General features: G+C 46.8%; 1 protein-coding gene across 5 annotated transcripts in view; it reads left to right on the forward strand.

The window, feature by feature from the left end:
- The window catches only part of HGD (homogentisate 1,2-dioxygenase), a 62,211-nt gene that overhangs the window by 13,829 nt on the left and 22,315 nt on the right, over nt 1-26,067 (forward strand). For 2 of the 5 annotated variants that reach the window (XM_065586899.1, XM_065586894.1), the window contains exons 2-6: nt 11,320-11,391; nt 14,115-14,203; nt 18,346-18,451; nt 24,193-24,252; nt 25,109-25,200. In XM_065586899.1, the coding sequence (XP_065442971.1) occupies nt 11,320-11,391; nt 14,115-14,203; nt 18,346-18,451; nt 24,193-24,252; nt 25,109-25,200 (419 nt within the window). Of the gene's footprint in view, nt 1-4,767; nt 5,004-5,912; nt 5,988-6,349; nt 6,378-11,317; nt 11,392-14,114; nt 14,204-18,345; nt 18,452-24,192; nt 24,253-25,108; nt 25,201-26,067 lie in introns of those variants that run through there. The other 3 variants (XM_024110782.3, XM_024110806.3, XM_065586880.1) reach the window with 3 other exon arrangements.

A 26,067-nucleotide genomic window follows, 5' to 3' on the forward strand; every position in this document is an offset into this window, starting at 1 on the left:
TTTCAGGCCCTGAACCTATTTGCCAAATTTGGGTCAAATTCAATTAGTAGATTTGAAGGCGGGAATGTCTAGAGTCAAAACATTTTGTTGCTAAATATTTCATTTAGAAGGAGTTGAAATGTTTCATTTTGAATTTTTGATTCAAAATGGCATTTTGATTTCAAATTTGGCCAATTTAAAAAAAAAACACTTGAAATGGCTGAATCAACATGCATTTTTAAAAGATCGTTTCAAGTCAACTGAAGCATTTTGGTAGATTTGAAATTGAATTTTTTTGAGTTTCAATTGATGGAAAAAAATTGGAAAAATGAGTTTTAGTTTCAGTTTAACCAGATTTTTTTTCTGGATTTTTCTTTGTGTCCCCTAAACCAAAAAATCCATTATTTTCTCAGCTCTAACTCCAAGCCATTGCTGGCCCAGTGAGATATTAAACTCTGGTCCAAACTATTCGGTAGCTGCCAATAGATATCTTTGTTGTCTTTTGCATGTCTCTGTCCTTTTCCTGTTGTGTTTTTTTTCTCCTTTTCACTAGGATTTCACTTAGAGATTCATAGATTCCAAGTCTACAAAGAACCATCATGGTCATCTAGTCTGACCTCCTGTATAACAGGCCATAGAACATCCCTGAAAAAATTCCCAGAGCAGATCTTTCAGAAAATCATCCAATCTTGATTTAAAAATTGCCAGTGATGTAGAATCCATCTGAACCTTGGTAAATCGTTCCGATGCTTAATTACCCTCACTGTTAAATATTATTTCCAGTCTGAATTTGTCTAGCTTCAATTTCCAGCTATTGGATCATGTTATACCTTTCTCTGCTAGATTAAAGAGTCTATTATCAAATAGTTGTTCCCCATGTAGGTACTAGTAGACTGTAATCAAGTCATCCCTTAGCCCTCTCTCTGTTAAGCTAAATAGATTGAGCTCTTGGAGTCTATCACTATAAAGGCAGGTTTTCTAATCCTTTATTCATTCTCATGGCTCTTCTCTGAACCCTCTCTAGTTTATCAGCATAATTCTTGAATTGGAACATCAGAACTGGACACAGTATTTCAGCAGTGATCACACCAGTGCCAAATACAGAGATAAAATAACCTCCCTACTCCTACTCAAGAAGATTTTCTGTTTATGCTTCTAAGGATCACATTAGCCCTTTCAGCCACAGCATCAGACAGAGAGCTAATGTTCAGCTAATTGCCCACCGCAACCAATGTTCCCTCTAAGCTGGCCTCCCAAGAGTCAATCAAATGCTGCCCACTTGATTAGTAGAGCCGCACACATCTGGCAACTTGTGTTCCAGTGCCCCTGCTCTCTGCCTTGGAGCCCCTGGCCAGCTGCTCCCAGGACAGGACCCTCCTGCTTGCTGTGCAGGGCGGGAAGGGGCACTGATGTCAGGATGTCCCCCTTCCCCCCCACCAATGTACCCCATCTCCACAGAGCTGGAGAGGGGGGACAGGGCTCAGGAGGGGGACAGAACTACTTGTGGCTGCAGCAGTCTGAATGAGCCTTCAGACTGGTGAATGCCTCTCTGCTTAAAGAGACAGCACATGGTCTCTCATACACTTCCCCAGCAGCCAGCACACACTCACTCTGTCTTTGTCTCACACACATAAACACACACACACACACAAACTGTCTCTCTCTCTCTCTCTCATACACATACACACACACTGTCCCTGTCTCTCACACAAAAATACACACAGTCTCTGTCTCACATACATACACACACACACACTGTCTCTCTCACACAGACATGCACACATGCATAGTCTCTCTCTTTCACACTCACACACACATACACACACATATTCTTTCACACTCACCTCCCAAAGCATTTCATAATTGTATTTCTCTCTTCTGCTTAAATTTAATTCTTCGAGTAGTGAGGTCTAAAATGCCTAACCTGTCCTGGTTGGAGTAATTATCCCCTATGGTAACTTTTAAAAATATATATTATATCCAGGTTTTTTGTTTCTACTGGGCTAATGTGGTGATGCACATCTGCACATTACCTCGATATTGGTGTACATAACAAAACCTCAATATTGGTGTACATAACAAAATTAACTCTGCACATGGATGGAAAAAAGTAGAGGGAACATTGACCACAACCCTCAATCTTTTTCAGAGTCACTGCTTCCCAGGATTGAGTCTCCTATCCTGTAAGCATGGCCTACATTCTTTTTCTAGATGGATACATTTACCCAAATTTAAATGCATATTGCTTGTTTGCTCCCTATATACCAAGCGATCCAGATTGCTCTGTATCAGTGACCTGTTCTCTTCATTATTTACCACTCCCTCAACTCTGATGTCATCTCAAACTTTATCAGTGATGATTGTATGTTTTCTTCCAGGTAATTGATCAAAATGTTAAATGTCATAGGTCCAGGGGTGAAAGTAACACAGAAGACTTACGGGTACGCGGGCCTGGCTCTGGGCCCCTGGAAGGGGCGGGGTCTCGGGTGGAAGGGGAAGGGATGGGGATCAGCCTCCCCCAGCCAACCCATCCATGCTGCCTGGCCCACGCGGCCCAGGACTCTGGTGGCAATTTAAAAGGGCCCGGCGCTCAGGCCACTGCTGCAGTAGCAGTGGTGGCCGGGAGCCCCAGGCCATTTTATATCACCAGGCCCCAGGGCAGCTACCCTTTTACCCTCCCACACCCCCATTGGCGGTCCTGCCGGTAGGGTCCCTATCGGCAGGGCCACCGACGGAGGGGGGCAAAAGGGGCAGCAACGTTAAAGCACTTTAACGTCGGCTGCGTATGGGCCGGTACCGGTGGCCACTTTTACCAGTACGCCATACCAGCCTGTACTGGCCCATTTTCACCCCTGCATAGGACCAAGAGCCAATCCCTCTGGTACCGGACTAGAAACTCACCTGCTCGATGATGAGTGCCTGACTACAATTACCTATCAGTTAGCAAACTTTTAATCCATTTAATGTGTATCATGTTCATTTTATATCATTCTAGTTTTTCAATCAAAATATCATGCAATCCCAAATCAAATGCCTTACAGAAGTAATTATATCAACATAATTACCCTTATCAACCAAACTTGTAGTCTCATCATAAAAAGAACAGGAGTACTTGTGGCACCTTAGAGACTAACACATTTATTAGAGCATAAGCTTTCGTGGACTACAGCCCACTTCTTCGGATGCATACAGAGTGGAATAAATATTGAGGTGCCACAAGTGTTCCTGTTCTTTTTGCGGATACAGACTAACACGGCTGCTACTCTGAAACCTATCAAAAAAAGATATCAAGTTAGTTTGACAGGATCTGTTTTTCATAAACTCATGCTGATTTACATTAATTATATTATCCTCCTTTAATTCTTTATTAATCAGATCAACTGTATCAGTCACTCCATTGTTTTGCCTGGGACTGATGTCAGGCCTTTAATCGCCTAGATCATCCAATTTACTTGTTTTAAATATTGACACAACAGTAGCTTTCTTCCAGTCTTCTGGAACTTCCTGGGTGTTCCAAAACTTTTTGAAAATCAACATTTATGGTCCAGAGAACTCCTCAGACAGTTCTGTTAAAACTTTTGGATGCAAGGTCTCTGGACCTGCTGATTAAAACATGACTAATTTTGGTACCTACTGTTTAGCGTCCTCCTAAGATGCTAATAGAATGGAAAGTGTTATTTTATTACATGACTACTATATCTGTTTTTTCCCAAATACAAAACAGAAATATTTATTGAACACTTCTGCCTTTTCTGCATTGTTCTTGATAATTCTATCATCTACAACTTGTGTTCTTCTTTCTGAATCAGTATGGAAACAATGAACTATTATTATTCTTTAGTGCTGACAACATTCTTGGTGCTGTACAGTGCACAAAAGTATAGATAGTCTCTGCTTTCAAGAGCTTACAGTCTAGAATGGTGGTTCTAGATTATCTCCCTAGCATGGTGTGTGTGAGAAGGTGCCGATTTAAGATTTAAAGCTAAGGGGTGAAATCTTACCCCTGTTTAAGTCAGTGGCAAAATTCCCATTGACTTCCACGTGTCCAGGGTTTCACTCAAGGGCCTGACCACTAGTGGGAATAAAGGCACTTTCCATGAGAGTGCAGGTAACTCCAGGGTCTTTGTATTTGCACTAGTTGGAATTTGGGCATTCTGCCTCCCAAAATGCCTCCTCCAGTACTCAGGCTAGAGCTGATCAAAAAAATAAAAGGAGAAAATGTTGAAATTTTTTAAAATGCCCTCACTTTAAAAAAAATTCAAAATCAAACATTCACATAATTTCAGCCAGCTTCTAGAACTGGTTGAAAAGCAGGGAACATTTTTCATTAACATTCTGTTGAAAAGTTTACCAATTAAAAAAAAAAAAGTCAAAATTCAGAAAGTTCTGACTAGCACTAGTGAGTAGGGTATAGAATCCTTCTTCACTTCTGTCCCTAGCCTGCTGTGTAGCATTACTTGCACTGATAAACAACTACCACCTTTCACACCAGAGTTGGGGAAGTGATGCTTTTTAAATCCCACATATTGTGAGATCTGTGGATGGAAATTGCTAGAGGCATTATTAATAAAATATTTGTATAAATCAATTTCAGAAAGGGCTTTTTCTTGTTCCTGAAATGCCTTATTGATCTTAAAGTGTACCCTTTTCTCTCTTGTACTTGAATAGCTACTCTCTCTTTAACAGCTAATAAGAAAAAGGAAAATTGGTGGAACTGAGTCCTTTCCCCTCTATTTATCTTCCTCAGATCAATCCCTGGATTGGTTCAAAGTAGAAAGGCCTGTGTTTGATTAAACCCAGACTAAGTTGAGTAAACAGCTGGAAAACTCTTTAGGACTTTCTCACTTGCAGGGCAGACAGTTTGCAATCAGCCTGGCTTTGTCCCTACAGCTGCTCCAACAAGAAAATCAGCAAGAAGAGTTTGTTTTTAGGAGACCACAACAGACCTTTTTGGCCAAACATCTCATTTGTTTTTGTATTTGCCAAAGTGAGAAAGCAAAGTGAGGAAAATGGCAGAGTTGAAGGTAAGTAATACTGATAGTATGTGTGTGTAAGAGAAAAATATGCCATCTCTTTCTCCCCCTGCACCTCCACTTTCTTGTTAGCAGTTCCTAGGGTGACCAGATGTCCCGATTTTATAGGGACAGTCCCGATTTTTGGGTCTTTTACTTATATAGGCTCCTATTACCCCCCCCCCCCCCCCGTCCCGATTTTTCATACTTGCTGTCTGGTCACCCTAGCAGTTCCATAGCTCTTTAAAGCCCAAAAGAGTGGAGAAAGGGAACTTCTAGAACATGCCTGCAATGAGGTGCCTAATGTGTGGGGTGGAGCACAGTAACTGGGGAGGTTTGGACAATTAGGGTGGTGTAGCAGGGAAGTTGTCTATTGTTTAAACCTGAAGTCCAGGTGTGAGTTAGGGATGGTTCTCTTGACAGAGATACCAAGTCTCATTTAGATTTAAAGTCTCTCATTTTTAAAAATTCATTTCAAGGCAGGTTATAAAGTCTCCCTTTCTTGGATGAAGGATTTTGTTTTGTTTAATTTGGCATGTTGTAAATCTCATTTAAGCAGATTGTCCCAGTTTGGGAGTCTTGCCATGTGGACTTTGGTCATCTCCCTCCCCCAGCACACCACCTCCTGCTGATCTGGCTGCCTGGGGGTGTTCCCCAACCAGCCAATGACATTTATCTTGCAACATCTGCCCTGCTGTTGCAAGCCTCTTAAACTAACCCCAAAGCTTTATATCATAGAAAAGTAGTTAGAGCAGGGGACTGTTAGGACTCCTAGATTTTAAACCTGGCTTTACTACTGACTTTCTAGGTTATCTTAGGCAAGTCACTTCACTTCTCAGTGTCCCTATATGTAAAATGGGGAGAATGATCCTGACTTATCTCACGGGGACTGTAAAAATTTAGTGACTGCAAGCTTTGGGAGAGATAATCAGGCTGTTTGGAGATACAGACCTCTGAGACAATAGCAGCTTTTATCCTGAAGAACAGGATTTCCAAGTAAGTGCCCAGACAGTTTAAGAAAGAAGTTCCTTAGCCAGCTAACCCCTTCATGAAGATCCTGTTCTTCTCAGAAGGAGGTGTTGCTGTGTCAAAGATCCTCGTTCTTTCAGGAGAAAAATTAATTTTTCAAAAACTTGGAAATCCTTACTTCAAAATATCACAGTATGTGTCTGTTAAGGGTGATCTACACGTACACACACAAAAGTTAAATCATCTAACAGCACATACCATCTACTCTTCCACCCAGAGATCTGTACTTCGCTAATAGCACAGCCATTTTTCATTACAGAATGAACCACCACAACCTTAATGCTGCCCACATGAGCAGGGGGAAATTTGGAGTAAGGGGAGAGTTGGAAGTCCAGCATCAAACAATGGCAGAGTTGAGGTTATAGTGCATTGACTGTGGTGTATGAAGTCTGTGCTCTAGTGAAATGTGTATCTCTGGGTGGAGGAGTAGAGGCTACGTCCTGTTATATGCCTTACCTGTTCATTTCCTTGCTTTTGTGGTGTTGTGTTATGTGTAGACCAATCTTAACTGATGCACAATGTAATGTTTTTGTGTCTGAATGAATAAATTATTTTTCAGTATCACCCAGCAGTAGTTGAAAAATGTATTATTCACAATGTTTGAAGAGGGGCATTAATTATATTCCAGTCTATGTATTCAGACTTCAAAAGCATTTTTCTAGGCCTGCTGTCTAATCTCTCCAGCGAAAGGTTATCATTTAGAGGTCAGTGCCTGGCTCCCAAAGAGAGAGCTCCACTTTGCATCCCAGTCATTCAAATCCATGGATGTTGTTTAATTTTTTATGTTGCACTGGTTTTTATCTCCCCCATTTTACTGAAAAATGTCAAAACAAAGACGAAATGTAATCAGATGTATTCTTAAGATCACATTTACATAGAATGTTGCAGAATTATGAGAGAAACACACATACACTAGAAACCTTGCAAACTTTTCACAGAAAAACCTTCCCCCCAGCTCCCCTGAGCTCTCCCCTCACCAATCCACCCACACAACCCACTGGGATGGTTAGAAGTAGTGGTAAGAATAATGAAAACAGACAAGTAGTGCATCCCAGGGGAGGTAGCTTGTAATAATTATCTTGTCTCATCTCACATATAAGAACTTGGTGAAGGGGAGATTTCAAACAGATTTTAGGTTTATTTGTTTTTTTACCTTACCAGCTTTTCTATCCTCTGAAGAAATTACTAACATGGGTCCCAGTCCTGTAACTGGATCTCTGGAGACAGATCTTTACCCCTATATGGAGTCCCACTTCAGCTGGGGGCTCCACTCTCCTAGATCAGACTGTTCAGACTGGATCAGAAAAGTTCAAGCCGGGGAATCCACTACAGTTCATTGCCACGCTATCTGTCTAAACTCTTACATGAATTCAGAGTTGGTGAAAGGTGCTGGAGTAACAGCCCTGGAGAGTGAAGCCCTCTGTTTATCCACAGAGCTGATACAGCCTGGGCAGTGGCAGGGCAAGTTTAACGCATGGTGCCCTGACTGTGATTTTTAGAGTGTGTGTCCACAGCAAATGAATGTGTGATTGTAGTATGGGTATGCTTACTCACAGGAGTTTAATCTAGCGATCACATGTAACAATAGTGAAGACATGGTGGTATGGACACTGGAACAAGCTAGCAACCTAAGTAAGTACCCAGGGTTCCTGGTGGGTTTGTACTGGAGTGGCTAGCCCATGTCCCCACATCTTCACTACTACTGTTACCTGTGCTAGCTAGATTAAAGAAAGTGTGGGTGTGCCTACCCACAGTACAGTTATACCTTAACTTGTGATGTGGATATACCTTTGGTCAGGGCCAGCTCCAGGGTTTTTGCCACCCCAAGCAGCAAACAAACAAACCAAAAAAAAGCCACAATTACAATCAGCTCTACCGTCACCGCTTCAGTCTTCGGTGGCAGGTCATTCGCTCCGAGAGGGAGCGAGGGACCTGCCGCTGAAGAGCCCTCTCCGGTGGCCGCACCAAGCACCTGCTTGCTGGGCTGGTGCCTGGAGCCAGCCCTGCCTTTGGTGGTGAGAGGGGAGTTTGGTCTCCATGGCCCTTTCAGTCCTTGGCCGCTCTGGTGAGACTATCAACACACAGTCCAGTTGGTGCCAATTGTGATAATGCTTTGTAACGGGGCCACCTATCCACTAGGACTTGGACTTAGATCCACCAAACTAATTAAACATGCACCAAACTACAGTCCCATGGTGACCATTATTATTGTCCCTCTCGGTATGGATTGGATTCAAACCAGTGATAGAGCTCATATCGCCAGAGCCATCTGCACCCAACCCTCTTCAACGTGTTTTTATTATTTTTGCCGGTTTGAGAAATGTGCTCTAAAGTAACATTCAAATAACTGTCTTAGTTTAAAGGACGCTGGGGTTACACATTCATCTTTGTGTAGCCAGAGGAAAATGCTGCAGAGTTATAGATTAATCTCTAAGGGAGCAAGTTGAGGTGAGTCTTTTGGAATTTGCTATAGCAAAAGGCAAAGTACAACTAAATAAAATACAAGTCCTTGAAAGCAAGTCAGTACTAAATTAATGGCAGGACAACGTCTCCCTGCCCACAGCTACAGCCATGACAATAAGAAGCAGTTTTCTTTTGGAGGCCCTCAGTGCAGTTACCTGTGATTTATTCTTTTTTTCTGTGGCATCTGGAAAACTCATTTGACAAACAATGCCACAGCAGCAGCTTCCTTCACTCCTGCCAGTACACTGCAGTTGTGATGGGGAACCTTGAGCAGGGCTCTGACAGTGCTTGTATGACAGGTCTCTAAACATCAACTCCTCCCTGACTTGATTGAATCCCATCAAACCTGCAATCCCCACCCCTGAATCTCTGGGCTCTGTGTATTGATAGGGGATGACTAATGCCTCTGCAGCTACCCACTGACTGTGTAAAGTATGAGGGGAACAGGCAGTGGCTCAGTCTGTCAGAAATCTGCCTGCATCCCAGTGCTCTCACGTCAGTCTCATGCTCTCGGCTGTGTTAGATGCAGTGCAGCAGATTGTGGACCCAGAGCAGATTCAGTCATGAGCTGCTTTTGATATTTCATTTCACAGCAAACAGGAATGAATAGAGTTTTTTTTTGGGGGGGGGGGGGATCCTAATTTGGGTGCAGCTGGATTCTGTCCAGCTGATGGATTGGGTCAGCTGAGAGGGTTTAAAGCTTTTTAGATTTGAGGGAGCTGATGGAGTCTCTTGTGAAATTGTTATTACACAGCAGAGAGCTGAACCATGAGTTCATCTCTTTTCCCATATGTTGCTGCACTGTGGACATTATGCATCTGAGGATTTCTCTAGCTAGATTAGCAGACACACAAGCTAATCATGTCTCTGAGACCCACAAACTATCCCACCCTCAATCAGTTTTAGTTCAGAACCTTTCACAGGCACATATAATAGTCTGCACATGATCACATGGTGTCTTTTCCATATGCAGCAGGCTTTTTGCATTAACCCTTCCCGCACTGTGGAGATGACATGTTGCATCAGGCCCAGCCTTGGAAAAATAAGGTGCATTCCCCCCGCCCCACCACACACATGCTTACCCCACCATGTTTGCATCTTTGGTAAAGGTGAATGCAATGAGTAGGGCTGGTTTAATTATAGAACTGCTGCAGTCTCATCAGATCTTGCTGCAGTTCTGTTTGGGGGGGGGGGGAAGCTCCATTACAATACATTTGCCAGGACTGCCTCTAGTGACCTGCTGTTTTGCATATCAATATACATCTTGCAGCACTGCTTGCAGAAACACATGGAGACCAGAGTCCCAGTGATTTATTCATTTGCAGGAGGAACAACAGGGAACTTTCCACCTCTAAACCATTGTAGCCAGGTGGGGGGCTGCTGCTAATTGCTGATGCTCCCAGTAGCTGGTGTCCAGTGGCAGTAAAAACTAAAAGGGCCAGTTCCCAGAGGTAAATGAGACCCAGGATTGTGCAGATGGACCTTGTGCTCACAGTGGGGAAGGAGGCTGAACTCTTTGCAGACGGAGCTTCCCCCCCCACCCAGGCTTGTGGCCACTGTCAATCCACCCCCCTTATGTGGGGCAGGGGAAAGGTTGCACAGCTGAACTGAATTGTTTGGTTTGTGACCAAAGCTCTGTAATCCACACCTGAACCAATTAAATGCCTGGTATGTGAGAGCTGGGGTGGGCAAAGTAGCTCCCCCTCCCCAAGGTATAATTAATAAACTTGCAGCTTGCCGATTAAACCCATCCCATGTGCCTGTCAATCATTCACCTGCTATCCTAGTCAAACTCTAAAGTACACATTCTGCACTGGTGTGAATGGTGACTTGCAACAGTGCAGTTTATCATGGTTTGAAACTGGGGTTAGCCCACTGTTAGGTCTGGGGGGCCAAGGTAGGAGGAGGGGCTGTGAGAAGCCCAGCTCTCTTCCCTGCTGCCCTTGCAACAGGCAGGAGCTGTGTATGCCTGAGGAGAAGCCAGGACTGAGAACTCCACCCCCCTGCTCTGGAGCCCATGCAGGCAGAGCAGGCCTAGGAGGATGTGCAGCTCACTTTCTGTAGTGTGGATCCCTCATGTGCACATCAGCTTAGAAAACTAGATACAACTTTTAAAATATTGCTCGTCTAACATGGCAGCCGGTGCTGGACATTAACTGAGCTCAAACCCAATCAGACAATAGCAGTTTGGTGCATACAAGTGACATAGTTTGAGCGCCAGGTGTGTGCGTGCATGTGCACACACAAGATTACTGACAGGTCCTTTTAAAGGGGGCACTGAATGTCAGACCCCCCCATTACCCGAATGACTTCAGATTTGCATTACTAACCATGTCCTGGAGCCCAGTAAGTCACACCAGTTTATAAGACAGTATTGGTATGCAAGCAGATGTTATGGCACTTAGAAAAATCATCTTTTACAGAGTAACCTTGTCTCAACATTAACTCCGGCGCTAGCACTCCTCCATAAGGTTAGTGAAGTGCTTGCATGTCCTTGTGTGGAAGGGGCTACTCAAGGGTATTATTCTTCCTGAACCCAGGCATGCTGTTATCTTGCATATCTAAAAAGTGCCAGCATGATACGGTGCTGGGTGCATTCACAGGTGCAGACAGATTAGATTGAAAAGGAACCCTGGCTATGTCTGCCAATATTATCGTTGGTTAATGAAGATAGATAAACCCCTGTTCACATGTTGCAAAGTCAGTCCTCTGAAATAACCAAACCAAAATAGATCACTTGGCAAAGTCAAACTGTACCCAAAGAATTTGGAAAAAGCACATCTGTTTATTTTTAAACACTGATGTATGAGTGTATGTTTGTGTTGTTATTTCATAGTACATGCCAGGATTTGGTAATGAATGTGTCTCTGAAGATCCACGCTGTCCTGGAGCCTTACCAGAAGGACAGGTACTGATTTATTTATTTTTTTAATAGCAAGGAGTAGCGTGAGCACCCGTTCCCCTGCTATTTTGAGTCTCAAGATGCTACCATGAATCTCAAGTCTGCCACTACAGAAATGTTAAGGAGCCTCCTTTTTGCAGCATTAGAACTGTGCATTAGTATAAGTTATAGTTAAGGGTTTCTAGTCAAAATTCCTATTTTCATCATTCATAACTTTCCAAAGTTTTCACCTTTGGGGCTGAAATTTCCAGGCCTGGTCTCTGTCCCAGAGTGATTTTGGGGGGAGGAAGTTGGAATAAAAATAGTTCAACTATGTTTGAGAAGGAAGAGAGGGGGAGGAAATTAACATTTTCTTCATTATAAAAAAAAAATCATGTGACTTTTTTCTCTCAGCTCTAGGTCTGATGTGGATTGGGAGAGAGATAGCCCTACAGAGGAGAAGTGTTCCAGTCAAAACTGATTTTGATTAGTCTGAGCAATGAATCCATGATAGGGCAGTTTCTCCTTTCTAGGGATGGGGGCAGGGAATAGTTAGCTAGTCATGAGCCGACAGGCTCATTACAAAAATGTTAAAAGTGAATAAAATAGAATAATTTATTTCCAAATATATTAGTTTTTTTTTAAATATTTTCCCTTGTTCTTTAAATAAAGGCCTGCAGGCCTCACTTACTCTCACTATCCAACTTACAGAAATAAGAGCAAGTCATCAGGGAAATAAAGACTATGGGCCCAGATCTGGTTTAATTTACACCAAAGTAAATCCACTAAGCCTGATTCTCCACCACCTTGCATGTTGTGTAAGTGGTTATACTTGGGCAGAATGGGCATAAAACCCACCCGCAGCAGGATGGTAGCATTTTACACCCTGCTCTGCACTCTGTAAAGGTGTAAATGCACAAGGTGCTATGATGTGGAGAATTAGGCCCTGGAGCATAAACTGTACGCATATGAGGGAAGAGTTAAGATTGTATAGGGAACCTCAACTCTGGCATTTCCTGACTTTTGAGGACTTCTAATACCATTGTTTTTTTGCCGGGAGTGTATACTGTAGACAGTTAAACACAAGTCACGGATGGGTTAAATGCAGTCTAGAGGCCCACCTATCTCCACAATGCAGCCTACATAACTATAGGTCTCATTATGCAGTGCTCCATCCTGATGCTTGGCATGCTCATTACATGCTGGGACCTGTAATCTCCAAGGGCTGCTCTGTTCAAAATGAAGGCAACTGCAACTTGCACCAGTTTATGCAAATTAGATGCAGCCCTCAGACTCCTGGTTGCCTATGCAGCCCCTCAGTTGGGCAAAGTTTGGTTGCCCCAGACAATACACAGTGTCAAAACAGTTAATACAAGATTTGAGAATGAGTAAAAAATACCAGGTCCCAAAGGTCCCTCTGCAGTATTTATAAGGCAGGCATCGGCAGTGATGCAAGCTAAGATAAAAACTATGGGGGCTATTGATCCCCCCCACTTCAGAGCATACCATACTCACAAGGTGAGGTTTAAGGATTGAAGAACTAGGTGCATTATGAAGGCTTTACATTTTACTCTCACACACCTGGCACTGGATGCTGTTAGGGCAGAATGGGAGACTGCATGGACCACTGGTCTGTTTTGATACAGCAGGGTGGCAGGATAACTGCAGCTGGACTATAGGCCTGATCTGGTACAACAGGTACCTGGAGATACCAAATGAGACAGACTATTTGTCTGTTCCACTAGGGCATTTATCTGGGTGCCTTTGTTTCGCACTGAGTTCACAACAAAGAGATGCCAGTCTAATTAAATGAAAACCGTTAGCCCCTTTCCTTGAAGAACAAATATTTCACCTATAAACTCATAGCAATTGTTTCACTCCACAGCAGCCAGAACCAAGGGAAAGGCAGAGCGAAGTGGGGGAGTTTGCACCCAGCTGAGTCACTGAGCTGATTGTTCTGAAACCTTGCACAAATGCAAAGAATTCCACAAAGGCCACCACGGGGAGCTAACCCCATTAGCATCTGGAGGCACTGTCCCATTTTTAATGTCCACAGTACGGATCCTTTCCCTAGGTGAGGGGTAGTATAGTTAGGGGAACCATGGCAGTGATGGCGGTAAGTATTCATTCTCTGTGCAGTGGTTGTATACTTACATACATTTGTTGCAGCTCCTGTAGCGCTATGAGCCAGGGGCCTTTACAAGCACTCTGCAGACAATGCAACTTTCTTACCAAGAGCCAGGTAAACATAAAGCATGGGACAGGAAATCCCAGTTCTGGGATCCTGATCAGTCCCTCCAAACATCCTGACGATAAAACAATGTGCTTGATAACTTGATTGATGTTTTAGTTGCTTTATTGATAATTCCCCTTTCCTTCGACAGCCCCCATAAGTGTTGCTCCTTAGTGGTTGTTCTAGAACTTGGAGTATACCCTAGCCTCTTCTTTGATTCCTTAGAGCGCTGTGTAAGCTCCAGTGTATAGGGAAATTGATTCAGAGGCTGGCTGATACCCACTGTATCTCTAACCTCATGAGAGATGGAGACACCATGCAAATATCATCACTGGTTAATCCTGGTATCAGTGAGCAGAGGATGAGGCCATTGACAAGGTCCATACCATTCTGAGCGAGTGGACTAGGCTCCAGACCACCTAGAGGAATTGGGAATTTTCTCTGTGCTGATGAGACTAATGCTAATACTTGTGCAGTTGTCTTTAACCGGTGTCCATCATTTTCTCTTTTGGTTTAGAATAACCCTCAGGTCTGTCCATATGGTCTGTATGCAGAACAGCTCTCGGGCTCTGCCTTCACCTGCCCCAGGTCCACCAATAAGAGAAGGTACCGTGACACTGCCCTGGGACAGCCATGATCTATTGCTGCATGCAGGCAGCAAGGCTGGTGGTGAGATCTGACTGTACATACTCAGTATTTCCTGAGCTTGTAAACAACTCTACTGCATGCTGGGAGGGGGGAACTGTTTAGAAGGGAGAGGAAAAATCTCAGTGGAGTGAAGTAGGTGGTAGATCTTTTGTGGGGGATGGGAAGGCCATGCTGGGAGTGGGGTGGGGTGCAGATCAAATAGTGAAGGGAAGAGGGAAGGTTTCAGTAGGATCAGGGGAAAGGGACAAAAGGTCTCAGGTGAGGGTGATGAGGATGAGCTGGTGAGGAAGAAGACGGTCTCATGGAATGGGATCTGTAGGTGAAGAGGGAGGGATAGTTTCTCTGAGAGGAGGATCTGAGTGCTCTGGGAAACGAGGTGAGGGTCTCAGCCCAGTTGCTAGTGGCCATCACAAAAACACACCCTCAGAATTGGCCCTTATTGGCCCCTTGTTGGCAGTGTCAGAAGATGGGCTATGGGACTTGAACTTTCCTCTCATGCTAGAGAACGTCCCTGTGGGTCAGGGTTGAGGCCCACTGGCAGTGGCTGGTGTGGGGGAAGCTCCCACTGCTGCCACCGGGCTGTATTTGATCTGTGGATAAGTAGAGCCGTTGGTCTGTGGGCTGTCAAACTGGCACCAGCATGCAATTTACCACAAAGAATTCTCATCAGATGCTGGAAACAGAGAGTTGCTGTTTTGAAGAAAAAGTCCTGAAGTTCAGGCCATTGCCTGATTGCAAGAGATTGGTTTATCATGTCACTGCTCCTGCAGAGGCTTTCTGTCCCCTCCACTGTTCAATCAAATGAAAGGCAGATGCATCATCTGAGCTGCCTACCAGTGCTCTGCTCTCCAGGCTGGTGCCATCTCTCAGGGTGCGTGGGAAAGGGGATGACTCATTGTTTCTGCATGGAAATGTCCTTGATGGAAATTTTCCATCTCCCAAGGAAGAGCTCCTTCCCCCCCCCCCCCCAAACTGCAGTGAGCAACCTTAACAAGGCAGAGAGGCTGTGGCATCCCTGTTCATTGCCTTCCTGATTATCTCTGGCCACCTGCCTGGTTCAAAGCCCATCTCCTGGCTTAGCCCATTTTCTGTGTGCATGCTAGCTCAGGCACCAGGTGTCGAGAGGAAAAGAGGCTCAGGAGCTGGCATAGAGGACAGAAAGGAAGTAGAGTGCAGATCCATTTATCCAAAGGTTCAGGGCCTTGGGTTATATCAGGGCTTCATAGGAAGGAAGGCCTGTGGCAGAAAGCGGGGCTAGGCTGGAATTCAAAGCCCAGGCCTGACTCCCTCTGCAGTGTTCAAAATGCAAACTCAGATGTGGTTCTTGAACCCCTCTCCTGACCCCATAGCACTGTACAGAGCAGGCCAGGTGGTTTTTCAGGATGGCCAGTTTGAAAGGGGCTGTACTTGAAGAGAGAAATTAGAAGGCAAAATAATCTCAGGAGACAGAATTACACTTTGGTTTCCTGGAGTTTGGTTAAACAGGTTTGCACTGAAATTCCCATGCTGCATTTGCCCTCTACAGCCCGGTTTCCTCAGGGGAGCAGGTGTGTGTGTTAACCCTTTCATTGCTACCCAGACAAGATTGTGCTTCTAAAGGGGAAGTGGCAGCACTAGTTAAATATGTTCACCAGGAAGGCAAGGAATGCTGGGCCGAGCTGAATCACAGAGCATGTTGCACCTGCCCTGCTTTGGCTGTTGCGGATGTGTAACACCGACAGACCCCGGTCGTCGGCAGACTGGATCAAACCTGGGACCTCTGAAGCTCAGTGCATGAGCCTCTACTGCATGAGCTAAAAGCCAACTGGCTCTTAGCTAAGGCTGTAGAGCAGGCTCATTTACTCTCTCTCTAAGGGCTTGTCTTCGCTTACATTTTATAGCGCTCTAACTTGCTGGCTCAGGGGAGTGAAAAATCACCCCCCTGAGCACAGCAAGTCTGAGCGCTTTAAAGCGCCAGTGTAAACAGGCTCCGAGTGCTGGGAGCTAATCCCCTCATGGAGGTGGATTACCGGGAGCGCTGGGAGAGCTCTCTCCCCGCGCTCGCGACCACACCGTGGGAGCGTTCTCGCGACAGCGCTTTGAAGTTTCCAGTGTAGCCACGCCCTAAGTGGTCTCAGTGCCACTAGATGGGACAGAACACCACACCCAGGAGGTGTGTGGGTTACAGATGTGCTGCATTCCACATGAGGTGTGGCTGTTTCCGCTCCACACGGTGGAGAATGATGCATTGCCCAAGGCCAATGACCCAAACAAACAGTTTCTGGAGCACAATTTGTTTCTGCTTCAAAGGAAAGTAAATCAAGTCATTCAGTTCCATCCTGTTCAGCAAAGTCTGCAGCTTTGGGCTGGGATCTCATTAGGTTTCATAGACTAGGCAGGGACATGTCTGGCTAGTGCTTGGATAGAGATCTCTGGAGAAAACCCACATGGATTTGGGAACCGCTGTTGATGAAAGAGTAAGTGATGGTAAGACTAAGATTTTGTCACGGATATTTTTAGTAAAAGTCAGGGTCAGGTCACGAACAATAATGAAAAATTCACGGAAGTCATGACCTGTCCCTGACTTTTACTAAAAACATCCATGATAAAATGAGGAGCCTGGGCAGCTGCGGGTGGGCTGGGAGCTCCAAGGTCCCCCTCCACTGGGGGTCCGAACTCCGGGGCTTCCCCCTGCTGCCACGGAGGCTGGGAGTTCTGGGGGTCCCTTCTGCTGCCCACGGAGGTGGATAGCTGTGGGGGCCCCCAGGGTGGTGAGGAGCAGCAGGGATCCCCACTGATGCCCGCAGCAGCTGGGAGCCCCGGTGGTCCCCCCCTGCCGCCTGCAGAGGCTGAGAGCTCTGGGGGTTCCCCCTGCCACCCATTGGGGGGGTCCCCCCCCTGCCGTCCGCAGTGGCGGGAGCTACAGAGATCACTCCGTTGCCAGAGGCAGCCGGGAGCGGCGGGGGGCCCCCCTGCCATCTGCAGGGACAGTTAGTGGCGGGGGTCCCTCCTACTGCCCACGGTGGCTGGGAGCTGCAGGTGGTCCGCCTTCCACCAGGGGACCCTGCAGCTCCCAGCCGGGGCTGGCTGAAGTCACGGAGGTCACGGAATCCGTCACTTCCGTGACCTCCATGACTAAATCACAGCCTTAGTGATAGGTAACCCAGTGTGGTGCTAGGGGGTGTCATCTTTCATGAAACCTAGGCCCTGACTACCTGTGCTCACTAACCATCCCATGGCACTATTTGCAGGAGTACGATGTTACTTCCAGTAACCTGGCCAAATGCAAATTCTAGCAATTACCTTCTGCCTGCTTATAACTCCCCTGTAGTTTTAGGATATGTCTTCACTGCACAGTCAACCCGAGCTCTTACCTGGGTTATAGGCCAACCTCCCTCCCATCCACACAGAAACTCTCTGGCCTGGGTTTTTAGGTTCTGTTAAGACCAGGCTAGCTGACCCAACTGGGGAGAAATAGAACCCATGCTTTGCTTTCACTCTGGCTACAACCCAGGACACAGGCTAAATTACTCAAGTGTTGATAGTCCTCCAGTGCCTTCCCACAGTTCCCCAGGAGGTATAGACAAGTTTTCCTGAAATTGACAGAATGGACTAGGAAACAATCCCAGAGCATTTCAGTACGCAGAACCGTGGGGTATGCCCCCAGACACACACAAGCAAGAGGGGAAACAGTGAGGACACAGTAACAGGGGTAGGGCTTTGCAGGGTGGCTTCTCACATCCAGGCTAGGCTAACCCTGGTGCCAGTCATCCCCATTAACTGGGCAGTGAAGAGACCCCTTTAGTTAAATACTACGTTCTTCACTGCCAGCTCTCAACTGTTGTGTAGTGTTGCTGCGTGCTGTTAAACAGCCTCTGAATTCAACCCCAGATGTGGCTGCATTTCCATGAGAGATAAGGTTATCCATATTCATATGTCTGTGTGTAATTATGGCCCATAAAGTACTTTGGGATCTATATAACTGTGAGGATTGATTGGAGAATTAACACACAAGAGGTCCACTTGATCTCATTTAAAATTTCATAGGTGCTGTCAAGAGCACAGAAACAGCTATTTGGAGAGTCTGGGCTTGGTCTCACTGGTGTTTTCTTTCTCTGTAGCTGGCTGTATAGAATTCTACCCTCTGTCTGTCACAAGCCCTTTAAACCCATGGATCAAGGCCACCTGACGCACAACTGGGATGAAGCGGAGACTGAACCCAACCAGGTAACCTGATCTGAAGAGAGGGAACATCAGTATATGGAAACTCTATGACTGTGTTCAATGGCAGCCCCACCATGCCTAATGCACAATGGGAACCGAACTTTTAAAATGTTTGTTAGCATGAATCCGGCACTGAAATAAAGACAAATGTGTGTTATTAAAATCCCAAAGACACATTTTGATTCTGACAATACTATAACAACAGATGACTGCTCTACTTTAGTCTCTTCCATCCAAAGATCTCCATGCACTCTACAAACAGTACTCAATCCTCCCACACCCAAGGCAGGAGAGTAGATATTCATATCCCCATTTTATAGATAGGGAAGCTAAGGCACCAAGCAGTTAAGTGACTTGACCAATCAGTCACACAGTGAGTCCCTGCGACTAGAACCCAAGAATCCTGACTCCCAGCCCTGCATTTCAACTACTAGAGCGTGCTTCCTCACATACATGTTAGCAAATTGGGTGCTGCCCTTGGTCTCTTGGCTTGTAATCAGCACAGCCCTTGTAGTCACCGAATTTGGGCAGTGCTCAAGGCTTCCCCCAAGCCATGGTCCCATGCTTGCCACCTCTGCTGCTGCACCTTCTCAGTAGGGCCAGGTTAACCTTTTGTGGGCCCGGCGCCAAACATATTTGTGGGCCCCCGTGGGGGCAATGGAGCATGGCATGGGGAGGTCGGCCCCCAGAGTGAGGGGGCGGCCAGAGGCAGTGGAGCATGGCAGGAGCAGCTCTGCCCCGCCCAGCCCCATCCAAGAGCACTGTTTACAAACCAGCAGTTGCCAGATGCACACTGGCCCACCGGGCCCTGTGCTGCCAGCATGCCCCTTCCCCTCGGGAATAGGCCCATGCTGTGCCACACAACCCCCCCCCACCCTGCACCCCCCCCAATTCTCTATGACCAGCATCCCCCGGACCTGTTATGCCCAGCGCCTCCCCACAGACTCCCCCATCACAACTGCCCAGCACCCCACACAGGACCCCCACTCACTAGCACCCCAACACACACAGACCTCTCCCACCACCCAGCACCCACCCAACAGACCCCCCCCCCCACAGCTTAGCACCCAAAACATACAAATCTCCCCCACTGCCCAGTGCCCTCGCCCCTCACAGCCCCACACTCCCCACTAGGATTGCCAATTTTGGTTGGATGTATTCCTGGAGAGTTCATCACATGACATAATCTTTAATTCAAGATTAATCTTTAATTCCTGGAGACTCCAGGTCAATCCGGGAGGGTTGGCAACCCTACTCCCCACATGCCCACCCAAAGACCCATTCCCCAATGCCCTGCCCCCCAGCCGCACTCACTGGCCTTGCTGAGCTAGCACAGAGCAGGGATCCCCCCTCCCAGCACAGTGCTAGGGGGCAGGACACTGAAGCTCAGGAGTGGCTCCGTCTCCCGGGGTCCCACCCAGCCCTGCCTGCCTGGTTGCAGGAGTGGGTGGGGGAGGGCAGCCACCAACTTCCCCAGCCTGCCAGTTCTGCAGAGCAGTAGGGAGAGGCAAGCCCCACCCCTGGTGAGCCCAAAGGGGACAGTCATCAGCCCAGAGCAGCAGAGACTGAGGACTCTTCAGGCCGTCAGCAGCCAGCACCAGTGATGGGGGCGGAGAGGAGCCCTCAGCCAGCTGAGAGGAACTAGCAGTGTGGGGGGCAAGGGCCAGGGGGTGGAGAGCCAGCAGCTCAGGGCGCAGCACAAGTGGAGCAGGCCAGGCTGGGGCCCCTTTTGAGTGTGGGCCTGGACCCATGGCGCCACTGGCACCATTGTAAACCCGGTACTGTTTCTCAGTTTTCCCAGTCAAAAGGTCGTCTGACTCCCACCGAGCAGTCAGAGGAGCAGATCATCCCCACAACACATTCCCTCTGCTTGTTTTTGGAGATGTTACTCCCTTCCCTTGTGTTTCTCCTCAGCCCTCCTTGGAAATCAGGTTTTGTTCTAGAGTCATGCAGAGCGATTGCATTTGAGCTCCTCTTTTATGGCCTTGCCATCATCTTTAATCATGATTTCCTCTCCCCATCAGCCACACAGCATTTGGTTTTGCTAATCTGCCTCGTTCCTCCTGCCATCCTTCCCTCTCTGTGTTCTTGTATTCATTGGCTCTAGCGTCTCTCGGGTTTTATCCTCGATGCATCATCATTAGCTAATTTCCAGCCAGCCGGTGGCCCCACTATTTATCTCAATATTCTCCCAGTTGTGCTGGAATATGTTTTCCAGTCACTGTGACAGGATCATATTTGTGTGTCTTTGTCTGACGCTCCTTCGTAGCTGAAGTTTTGATGGTTTCTATTATAGCCTCATCCATCCCTCATCCCCTTTCACAAACAGAACTTAAGATGATTATTATTTATTAATATAGGTACCTCTAAAGGACCCATCCCGGAAGTATCTGGAGCTATTTATTTACATTACATTGGTTTCCTGAAGGAAGAGTGACAAAACTGCTATCCCCTCCCTCACAGCTTAAAGCCACCGTAATCAAATCTAGGAGGATAATTTCCTAGAGCTCAGAGCGGGGAGCCATTTTTCAACCGACATCTTTAGGAGAATGAGAGAGGAGATTCAGTTTCTCTGACAAGGAGAATGTCTCGCTATGGTGTTGTCTATAGTACCCATCACTCTAGTACCCAGGCACCTCTGGTGGCAGTCCAGCTAACTGTACCAAGGGCCTTTGGGTACTGGGAGCCAATAGGTGCCACCGTTCCTTTGCTTTCTCAAGCTCCGATATCTGAGCTGGGAATAGAGTCATGATCAGTGAGTTAGTTGCCAGAACCTATTGGTCATAGACACCACAAGGCCAGGGTGTTGTTTGTCTGGGTGCTCACAGCCTGCCAGCACAATTGATCTTAGGTTTGGCCCCAGGGCTGGTGTCTTGCACAGTTCACTTCAGTTTTCTGTGGAATCTTTTATTTATATATTTATCCATTTATAAGGACCCCACAGTGAGTCATCTAAGGATTTGACCCAAAGTCCATTGAAAGCTTTCCCTTGACTTTTGTGGGCTTTGAATCAGGGCCCAACACAATAAAACCCAAACATAAAGAATCAACCAGTTGTTTGAATACAACTCAAAGCCAGGCAGTAGCCTAACATCTAGCGCAGGGTGTCAAACTCCTTTGGAGGAGGGAGCTGAATTCTGTGTTTCATTGTGGTCCATAGGCTGGGCTATAATTTCAGGATGTTCTACTCCCCTCATTCCACGGTGGACCTCCCACTAATTTCAGTGGAGGTTTGCACCAATATCAAGGGGAGAATACAGCCTTTAGGTGGGAGCTAAATATTATTATTTACTCAGTAATTTGTCACATTCAGTATCACTCAGTGAGAAAATCTGCTCTCCTTTAAGCCACCTTTATTTCTGCCCTTTGTTCCTTTCCTTTCCCATCTCTCTTTCTTTTGTTTTGTCTCTCTTTTCTGTTCTTCCGTTGCGATCCCTTGCCTGCAGTGACTGTCAGTTCCCAGCCATCAAGGGCTTAAACTGATCAGCAGTGGACACTGAAGTTGTCACTTTTGACACTGAAGTATCCTCATTGCCCTTTAGAATTGTCACTCCCAATGAGATGAATAGGGAACAGGGAAGTTCACACCTCTGAGCCATTGCTCCAGGCTGTCTGCAGACTCAGGCAGACATGTCATCACTTTGTATTTACACTTGGTTCACATTTAGGAGGTTATTGCTGCAGCAATGAGGCTTAGCCACTTTTTTATTTAAAAAAATGAAAGCTTAGAGTGTCCATAACCTGATTGTTTCATGCTGGTCATAGGAATACATTATGAGGGCCACATCTGGTCTGACATCTAAATATCTCCTCCCTTAGAGGCCCCCTTTTTTGAGCAGTCAAAGTCTCTTTGTGTGCAGAGCCCCTTCGGACATTGCTGCATGGCAACAAACATGCTGAAGGTTCATCCAGATGCTCCCAAGGAAGAGCATTGTACCCAGTGGCCTGGGCTATTGTATCATTCATAGCTCCCAGCCCTCTGTCAGCTGTTGCATCATGTGTTGATCTCTTGCCAGTTTGGTCTGTTAGCTCACTCCGCCCCTGCTTGTGTATCATATCCATTGTTGTTATGACTATTCTTAATAATAAATAAACCTTTGCTCTTCTCCAACCCCTTCTGTCCCTGGATCTCAAGGTATTAATGAGATAAGCCCCACCCCTTCTGTAAAGCAGATAATTATCATCCTCATTTCACGGCTGGGGGAACAAAGGCTCAGAGCAAGGTAGTGAGTTGCGTAAGGTCACATAGGCAGCCTGTGAACCTGGACCTTTTAACTTTGAGCTCTGTGTTTTAACCACTAGAACATCCTTTCTCCCCTGGATATCAGTCCATCCACACTTTCTTTAAACTGCCCCTGCCACTTAAAAAAGTATCAGACTTATTTAGTACAAGTGAAAGGCAATTCATAATTATTTCACTCAAGTCTTTTTCATTTATACTTTCTTGATCCATGTTATTACCTTTTAAAAATAATTAATATCCTGTAGCACAAAGACATACAACGCTTACTTCCCTGTGTTCAGTAAGAGACTCTGCCAGGAGCAAGAGCTGCTTGGCTGCCCTGACCCGGCTGCCCGTGACAGGGCTTGAACCGCAGGACTTCTTTGTAAGCAGATGGCTTCAGAGAACAGAGCAATTATCTGCCACTAGCAGTGCCAAGCCTGGTGTGCAGCTGATTAATAAGTGATGAACTCCTGCACTGTTTCACTCAGAGGTGCATGTGGTGTGGCCCAGCACACCACCACTTCCTTTTCCTCCTAAGGTTAATCTTCAAGGAGACTCTGACAAGTCATTTAGGCTCAAAATTTAGATTTTTGTTTTTTTAAATGTTACAAAATGTTACATGATTTAAAAAGAACTGTCATCAGAGAGCCTGACTCTGCCCTCGGATCCACCAGTGTTAATCAGGAATAACTCCATTAAAACCCAGACACTTACACTGGAGTAAACTTGGAGTACATGTCCAGGGGTCTTAGCGGGCATGTAGTGGGATGGCTACCCCGAGCCACCACCTGTGATACCCCAACGACACCGCTATTTTTACTGTGCTAGCTCGAGCAGAGTTAGCTCAGGTACATCTATGCAGGTGGGAATCACACTTCTCACCTCATGTGTAGACATACCTTCAGTGTCACTGAGATCATAATTGGGGCCCAAAGCTTTTTGGGTGTTGTAGGAGTTTTATTTAATTGAAACCTGTCTCCACAGTGTTAGGAGCCTGAGAACCAGAGAGCGAAATTGACTGCCATAGTGCCATTCCAAGTAATATATACTTCTCGAGCACCTTTTATGTGAGCAACTCCAAGTGCTTTACCAACAGCAGTTATCTGAGCCCGCAGCCCTCCTGTCTGACAGGTGGGGAAACTGAGGCATGGAGCATAGACGTGAGTAGCCCAGGGTCATGCAACAAGTGAATGGTCGCATGCTGAGCAGAGCACAAAATGAAACAAACAGCATCAGTGGTGACGAGTCAGTTAATCTGAAATTCTTTGCATGTCAGGTGGTGTTAGTAACACAGGGAAGGACAGGTTTTAAATAGGAATTTCAAGCTTGGCAGCTCCCAGGTAAGAAAACGGGTTTGCAAAATAATATTTTTAAAATCCCCTGCGAAGAAGAAACCCCCCAAAATACCCAGCAGAGGGCAGGGCGACGGCATGGAGGGCTCTCCGTTCTTTTTAGCTGGCATTGTTCATATTGTAATGGCTGGCATTTCCTTCCTTACTTTGTGTTTGCTTGATTCTAGCTGAGATGGAAGCCTTTTGGGATCCCAAGAGCCTCTGAAAAAAAACTGGACTTTGTGAGCGTAAGTCAAGCAACTGGAGCCTCCCAAGGCGTTTCCCTTCTTTGTAGAGTTTAGTAGAGCAGATAGCAATACTGTGCAGTTTACAGAGGGGGAAACTGAGGCACAGAGAGCCCACTGACTTCCCTAAGTTCACACAGTGAGTGAGTCAATGGCAGAGCTAGGAATAGAACCCAGGAGTCCTGCTCTTACTACTAGATTGTACACTGGCAATAAACAGAGTCTGGGTAAAGATTAGCCAAGCCTCGCGTATAGCGTTCTGGTACCGAAAAGTCGGAAGGGCTTTTTGCAGCCATAGATCCCTAACTGAAATCAACCGGGCCACTCAAAGCCAGAATTCCCTACCCTCCCAAGCTGGGTCTGACTCCAGAACTACAGAGTGAGAGATTCACTGCTCCCTGGGGATAGACAGAGGATGGATAGACTCCAGCTGAGCCCAGCCCCAATCCTCTTACGAGCTCCCTAGCAAATGCTGTGAGGAGGACAGACACCCAGGGTAGCTCATCTCCTCGGGGAGAGGGTGTTCCCCGCTCCCTACCAGTGACTACTGGGCTGGGTCTGTGTCTTCTGCCACAGTTTTCAAAACCTCGCCTCTTTACTGGGCTTTAGAGAAGCTTCGTGCGCTGTTAGCCAGTGGCCTGCTGCTCTGCCGCATATTCAGCTTTGAGTGATCTCCAAAGATCAGGGTCATTTTAAACAACAGTCCCACGGAGAGAGGGACCCCAGCCAGCAGAGGTGGGATCTGCGAGGAAGGAGGGAGTCCAGCTAGTGGGGCGAGCCCCATCAAAGGGGATGGAGGGATCTTGTCTCCATCCAGCTACCTGCTGCTCTTTCTAACTCAGCTGTGTTTGTCTCCTAGGGTTTGCACACATTGTGTGGAGCTGGGGAGCCCAAGTCACGCAATGGGATTGCCATCCACATCTTCACCTGTAACACCTCCATGATTAATAGGTCAGTGACTATTAGATTTGAGGTCAAGGTTTTCCAGGGCTGTTAGTTTGCAAGTGTTAGGCTTTGTCTACACTAGCACTTCTGTCGGCAAAACTTTTGTTGTTCAAAGGTGTGAAAAAACACATCCCTGACCGACATAAGTTTCTGGTGTGGACAGCGTAATGTTGGTGGGAGACATTCTCCAGCTGACATAGCTACCGCCGCTCGTTGGAGGTGGTTTAACTATGCCAACGGGAGAGCTCTCTCCCACCAGCAAAGAGTGACTGCACATGAGACCTTACAACAGCACAGCTGTAATGGTACAGCTCAGCTGTGCCGCTGTAAGGTTCGTAGTGTAGGGTTACCATTCGTCCGGATTTACCCGGACATGTCCTCCTTTTGTGTGCTAAAAATAGCGTCTGGGGGGAATTTGTAAAGCACTCACAATGTCCGGGATTTCCCCCTCCCCCGGCAGAGCGAGCGGCTGGGAGGGCTGCAGGAAAGTCCCGGGCTGGACTACGGAGCAGCTTCCTCCTCCCACCCCCCACCCCCTCCCTGCATTCTGAGCCGGCCGGCAGCTCCTCCTCCTGCAGCCCGCTCCGGCAGCCCTGTGCAGGGCCAGGGACCGGGTTTTGTGTTGTGCAGGGGAGCTCAGCCATGTGTCCAGCTGGCACAGAGCCCAACACCCTGTTCTGAGCAGCAGGGTAAGGGGGGGCAGGAGAAGGGACAGGGAGGTTCTGGAGGGGGCAGTCAAGAAACGGGGGGGGGCTTTTGGAGGGGAGTGGAGAAAGTTTGGGCAGTCAGGGTACAGGTAGGGGGTAGGGTCCTGGGGGGCAGTTGGGGGGGGGTCTTAGGAGGGGGCAGTTAGGGGACAAGGAACAGGGAGTC

This window comes from Chrysemys picta, chromosome 1 (genome assembly GCF_011386835.1).
Source record: "Chrysemys picta bellii isolate R12L10 chromosome 1, ASM1138683v2, whole genome shotgun sequence".
NCBI classification, from domain to species: domain Eukaryota; kingdom Metazoa; phylum Chordata; order Testudines; family Emydidae; genus Chrysemys; species Chrysemys picta.